Source organism: Lathamus discolor, chromosome 8, assembly GCF_037157495.1.
Source record: "Lathamus discolor isolate bLatDis1 chromosome 8, bLatDis1.hap1, whole genome shotgun sequence".
NCBI lineage: Eukaryota > Metazoa > Chordata > Aves > Psittaciformes > Psittacidae > Lathamus > Lathamus discolor.
In genome coordinates, this window is record NC_088891.1 from 9,724,511 (window position 1) to 9,730,518 (window position 6,008).

A 6,008-nucleotide genomic window follows, 5' to 3' on the forward strand; every position below is an offset into this window, starting at 1 on the left:
TCAGCTCTATGTTAATCCTTGAAAGAACATTCTTGACAAGCCATCTGCCCCACACTTCCAAACCCTTTCCCAGCTGAGGTCTTTTCCAAAAACAATCCAAACAATTCTCAAAGCAACATTTCTATGAATTCATTAGCAACCAAAAGAGGAGAAATGTGAGAGGGAATCTTTTCATAATTTTTCTTTTTTAACTGGTACATACATAAAACCCTCTGAATATTTATTGTTTGGGGTAGAATTTCTTGTATTTAACTTAATCTGCATTATTGGCTTAGGCGTAACTAAGTCTAAGGCCTAAGGTGCATATAAAAGATTCTAAGATTTTCTAAGATTTTTTAACCACTTGCCCATACCACCAATATAGAAAAACTGTACAGAAAGGATTTCTGTATATCCTATAGTATTATAGAATCTGTACAGAAAAATAAGTGTGAACTCTTCAGCGCTGGTAATGCTATTTCTCATAAAATGCACTTTTTGTCAGCTGCATGACTGTAACAAGAGAGACTAGACTAGCTACACCCATGGCACAGAGTGCCATAATTACTTCAATGCCATCTGCTGAAGGTGTCCTCACCTGAATCAGCCATTTCATATCATCAATATAAGAAATTACATACACCCACCACGACAGGTTTGATCTTGTTTTTTTCCAGAGGTGATGTTCTCACTTCATGTCCAAAGTTCTTCAGTTTTTCTATGCCTCTGCATTTCCTGGCATCTGCCAAGATCAAAAGAAGTGAAAACATGCTGTTTGGCAGTCAATGTGTCTCACTGGTGAATCCTCCAAGATCTTATGAGATGAGCTTTGCCAAGACATTTCCATCTCCAGTTTGGCAGGCCAGAGGGCTGAATGTTAAGGACTCTTACTTCCTTCTGGGTAGAAAATTTTGAGCATGTAGAAAAGGGATCCTTAACTTATTCCAAGAAAGAGCCTCATCTATCACCTTTACTGCTCAGAGCAATAAAAAACATTATGATATATAACTAATAAAAAAACGTTTGCAAAAAGTTTACTTGAAGAAATAACGAGTGGAGGCCTGAGCTCTGCTTCTTGAACTTTTTGCTGAGATATTGCACTTCATGCCTAATGACTTTAAGTACATTTAGATAAATGTGTACCAGCCTCTGTAATATCAGGGCCCAAATCTCATCAGTGAATTTGTTACTCATCTTAAGTACAGAAAGCAGCAATTGGAAATAAGGACTACAAAAGTGCAAAGAAGCTGGGAGGGGAAAGGGTTATCACCAAAACACCTTTACCTACAGTTCTTGGGGAGTGTAAATGGAAGTGAAGCCTATCCCCTTCCATTCCCTTCAGTTCAGAGAGATACTGGAGGTCTAGGTGGCTCTTAGGTTTCCTTGATGGGCAATGGTGGAGAACCATTTTAAAGGACGAGCCGGAAAAAACAGTAGGATGTAGCAAAAAAATATTTATTTAACCACATGCATACAAGTTTTTACATCTTTGTATACAAAGGAGACTAAAAACTGTTTCACTTTAAAATCGATTCCATAGAGTGAGATTCACAGTGGGAGACTGTGTGCAAGTCCATGTCCTATACTAAATATAAAGTAAATACTAGGACAGAAAGCAGAACACATTAACCTTGTTAATTACTGAGTTACAGCATTAAAATCACAACCTGTATTTAAATTCCTAATTTGGCAATTAGTTTTCCTTTTGTAATTATACGTAAAACACAGTAACATCTGACATTCCTGCCATAACCAGCACCGTAAGTATTTTCAAAAGCTAGACCCGTCACTGGACACAAGATCAGGAGCTGATTTCCCAAGACTGCTGTCAGGCAAACTAGTCTTAGAAAAAAAGCAACATCCTCATGGCCTGTCAAGACAAAGCTATAGAAAAGATTATTTACCCGTTACAACCTCTCACCACAAGTGAACAAAAAATGTTCAAGTGCAGTTAAAAATGGTCAAGTGCAGTTTAAAAAATGGCAAGTAAAGTGCTTAATCCTCTATTTACTGCCACTATGTCAGTGCAGTTTGTTTCATAATATTGTCGAAATCACTGGTTTTGGTACAGAGGGCAGAAAAGAACAGGGTCTATTTACCAACCCACTGATCTACAAATTCATTTGCATGGCTAGACTTAAAAAAAAAACCCACTTAAGGCATATTTACTATTAGTACTGAAGTCTACCGGAACAAACAAGTAGGATCCTCCAACAATCCAATTTGTTCTGGCTTTTACCATTTGCTGGCTTGGACCCATTGAAGCATCTTAGCAGGTCTAAATGTGCCGGCAGCAAAAAGCTACCTTTTCTTTTGGGGAAGGACCACTGTTCCACAGAAGCTTCAGAGACAAAACAGGCTGACCTACACCAGGCTAATGCTGTCGTGTTAAGTGGATTTTAGCAATGCTCCTCCTCGCAGACACTGACAAAGTGTGGCCAAGAACAGATCCAATATGTGCATTATTTCCCTGCAGACAGCCACCAGTGCTGCCTCTAGGACTCTTCCAGCCTCTGGTGTGGTATTTCTCTATGAAAATGAAGGATATAGTATTAGAAAAGAACACATTGCTTTGCATAGACAGATAGAAAACACTGGTTTTAAAGTTCATTGTTCCCCTTTCACTTTTCCTAATATCTTTGCTGGTATAAAGTCCTGTAGGCCAACTTCCTATTTCTACCCTCAAGCTGCCAGGTTTTTCCCTACCCTCAGCTGGTGAGGTCAGCAATTGGTCTTGTCATGCTTTTAACTGCTTAACAGCTTTGGTCAGGTTACTGTAAAATCCAGCTATGCTAGCTGGAAAGAAGGAATCCACCACCGTTTGGGGAAGATAGCCACCAAGATCAGTCTGAAAGAAACTGAGGAGTTGAGTCCTGTCTGGTTCCCTGCAAAGACAATAAAAGTGATTTTTATACCCCGGGGTTTAAGAGCATTAAGAAATTTACAATTACTTTTTATCTATTGTCTGATTATACATACTTCTAAGTACTTTTTCTTAAGCAAACAGCAGACATTTATTCCAAATTTCAATGAATGTGACTATCCCCACAAGTCAAATTACAGTTAAACTAGGCCCTAAATTAGGTTCATGACTGTTTATGAATTATGGCAATGTAATAAACAACCAGATACCCATTTGCCAAAAATTAAGGCCGTATTTGTATGTTCTGCTGAATCTCTGCTTGAGAGGTCAGCGAGAATCCTACTGTGATGATGGATCCTGTAACATTAAAGACTTCCCTCTAGGAAATGAGGACAGACTAATATTCATTGGACAAAAAAAGAGAACAAAAAGGGCACTCAGTCATAACGATTACCAGTCAAAGGAAGACAGAAACATGCCACTGCCAAGAGGCTACAGATCACATGTGACTATATACACACACCACACAACAGATAAGAAGGGCTTTAGAATATGTCACATTCAAATAGATTGCTTCTTACCCTGGAAGAGGTATACAGAAGCAGCCACAGGGATAATTCAAACCTCTCACAAAATTTGGTCTAGGAGGACACAGCGGATGTTCCACATTGGTTGCTATAAGAAAAAGCATTCAAGAGAAGTGTCATTTCCCCAGAAGATGATGAAAAGAGTCCTTGGTACTCAAAGCACCAGTTGAGAAGCAAACTCACTACATAAGAATATTTTTAGGAATGGAAGTAGAACTTTTTCAGCATGGGGCTGTGTCATAAAAGTGGTCAGAAGAGGCGATGGTATGGGGAAATCAAAGAAGTGTTCAATTCAGAAGCAATTGTTACTGAGCTCTGAAGTAAGCATTAAGACACTTTGAGGGAGTTTCACTGAACCCATGTGGTTTCAGGGCACTGCTTTTCTTGAGAGGTCATTCAAGTATTTCCAACAAATCCATGCCACAGAGGTATGCCATGCCACTTGACTACTGAGAAGCTGCACTCTTACCAAGTATATGAATTCCTGGCAAGGTATTCCTGAACAGGATGGGAAAATGGGACAGCTGAACAATGGAGCAATAAAAGCACTCACTTGTAACAGTTAAACAGGATGAAAGTGAAACAAATAAACACACTTCCATGAAGTGGCAGACCTTTAAACATCAGAACTATTTAGTTGCATAAGAATAATTATTTCAACATACAGGAGTGGTGCATTTATCCAATGGCTTCACCAACTACAGGCAGTGGAGAAAAAGTTAAAAACAGGATTTAGGCTAAAATGGGACTCCTTTTAGAAAGCTTGCAAATTCTTAAAACAACAAAACCATACACACACACACACACACTAGTTTTACAGTAAATTAAATACTTATTCAATCTCAAAATCATAGCAAGAGAAGAAAACACAGGCCAACAATATCATTATCTGAACATTAAGATGACTTATAGACTCCAAGAACAACAATGAAGATAGACCACTAATACTTTATCTTCTGATAAAATATGTTGATCAGATCAACATCTACGGAACAATACGTTACTTATTTTTTATTTTATATTGATCTCTGGTACCTGCTGGTTATCTGCTAACATATTGTGAACACACTGCGAACACAAGCATCTTACCAGCAGACAACATCGTCCCATCTTCAAATTGCTTCATCAGTACCACATCCACAAATTCTCTTGGTGAAATAACCCTCATGAAAGCTGAAGGGGTTGTGGTTCTGCATACAGAGACAGCCTGAAAATCACAAAGCAGAGGTATGTCAGTTGATGCTTTCAAAAGCACAGCAGAAAAATCCCAGTATTTTCTGGTACTCTCTCACATACGCTTTCTAAATTGTATCAAAGGGTTCTGTTACACCCTTTGTTGAACAAACTCAAATTGGCACAGCTAAAAGGCACTACGGGTGTGTTGATGAAGGACAGGTTAATGGAGAAAACCAGAGTGATAACACATTGCTTCCAGGTTGATTAAGGCCAGCTACCACAAGGGATGTTGAAAAGCAACGATAACTAACAACAGTGCAGTGCAGGAATATTTAAACAGTTACATATTTTATGCCCACAGTATTTAGCCAAGAATATATTAGCAGCTCTCTCCAGAGAGATAAGCCATCGTTAAGTGAATATATACAATTTACAGAGAATTAAAAGAAAAAATGTCCCTAATCCAAGTATCACCAGATGGACCCAGACAGAAGCTGCACAACTTCTAGAAGCATTTCGACTGCCCTGAGTTTAACACAGGGCCCAGCGCCCCGAACACCACACTGCACTATACGCTGCACTATCATACCAGCACGGTTTGTAAGGAACTCACATCACTGATGACTTCGATGACCTCAAAGTCCTTGACGTTTTGGTCCCACTTGGTCCTGAGCCCTCCGGCCACCGGCTTTATACATTCCCAGACATCCACGGGGCTGGCTGGCAGGATCCCCTCTCCCCTGTACCTGCGGTGGGGTGAAACGAATCCAAACCTCCCTGCTCTACCCTTCCCGGCCTCAATCACACGCGGCAGCAGCGCAGGGGGCGATCCCTCACCCCGGCACCTCGGAACCAAACGCGGGGCACCGGGCGTACTCACACGTTGCCAGCGAACTCCGCGGAAGGTCTCCACGACACCGAAACCTCGCTCTGCGGAAACGGGAAGCTTTCAGCCGCCGGGCCGGCCCGGGCCAGCCCCCCGCCCCTCCGCAACCGCCCCCAGCGGCCTGCCCGCTCACCGTGCGCCGGCAGCCCCGCCAGCCACTGGGGTCCTGCCGGTAGAACGCCATCTTCTCGGCCGCCGCTTCGGCAAGCTCCGCGTAGTCCATAACCGGGAAGGCGCAGCCACCGCTCGGCTGCCTCCTATGAGGGCTCCGTGCGCACCGCCCCCGTGGGCCGATGGCGGCGGCACCGCCTCCTCACCTGAGGGGCGGCGGCCTCAACGCGGGCCGGCCGGTTGTGCTCGGGTCGGTTAACGGAGGGGAAGAGGGCGGCGGGGCTCGGATCGGCCATGCCGGCTAGGCCAGGGCTGCGGGGGACTGCAGCGTGCCTCTCCCGGGCAGCTGGTAACAGCGGGCCTCGTCTCGGGCAGCAGCCGCAGCCACCAGGCCGCACGCAGCTGC

At 43.0% G+C, this 6,008-nt stretch overlaps 1 protein-coding gene across 3 annotated transcripts; it reads right to left on the minus strand.

Annotated features, from left to right (window-relative positions):
• Window positions 1-1,418: 1,418 nt before the first annotated feature.
• STARD5 (StAR related lipid transfer domain containing 5) lies at window positions 1,419-5,801 on the minus strand. 3 transcript variants are annotated; one of them, XM_065688283.1, is made up of 7 exons: window positions 5,625-5,801; window positions 5,486-5,535; window positions 5,219-5,351; window positions 4,519-4,636; window positions 3,424-3,517; window positions 2,686-2,864; window positions 1,419-2,508 (listed from the first exon to the last, which is right to left on the minus strand). In XM_065688283.1, the coding sequence occupies exons 1-6, from the start codon at window positions 5,712-5,714 to the stop codon at window positions 2,717-2,719; spliced, it is 633 nt and encodes a 210-aa protein (XP_065544355.1). In that variant the 5' UTR covers window positions 5,715-5,801; the 3' UTR covers window positions 1,419-2,508; window positions 2,686-2,716. The 3 variants fall into 3 exon arrangements, with proteins under 3 accessions (XP_065544355.1, XP_065544356.1, XP_065544354.1); XM_065688284.1 differs by lacking the exon at window positions 2,686-2,864; XM_065688282.1 differs by having other exon boundaries at window positions 1,419-2,864.
• Between the last annotated feature and the right edge of the window lie 207 nt (window positions 5,802-6,008).

What these genes read in the sequence shown, in the direction of transcription:
- STARD5 (XM_065688283.1), bottom strand. Translation starts at nt 5,714, where the DNA reads ATGGACTACGCGGAGCTTGCCGAAGCGGCGGCCGAGAAGATGGCGTTC. An exon ending in GGCGGGGCTGCCGGCGCACG is followed by an intron (nt 5,536 to 5,624) that starts GTGAGCGGGCAG and finishes CCGTTTCCGCAG; the next exon opens with AGCGAGGTTTCGGTGTCGTG. An exon ending in GCGGAGTTCGCTGGCAACGT is followed by an intron (nt 5,352 to 5,485) that starts GTGAGTACGCCC and finishes ACCCCACCGCAG; the next exon opens with GTACAGGGGAGAGGGGATCC.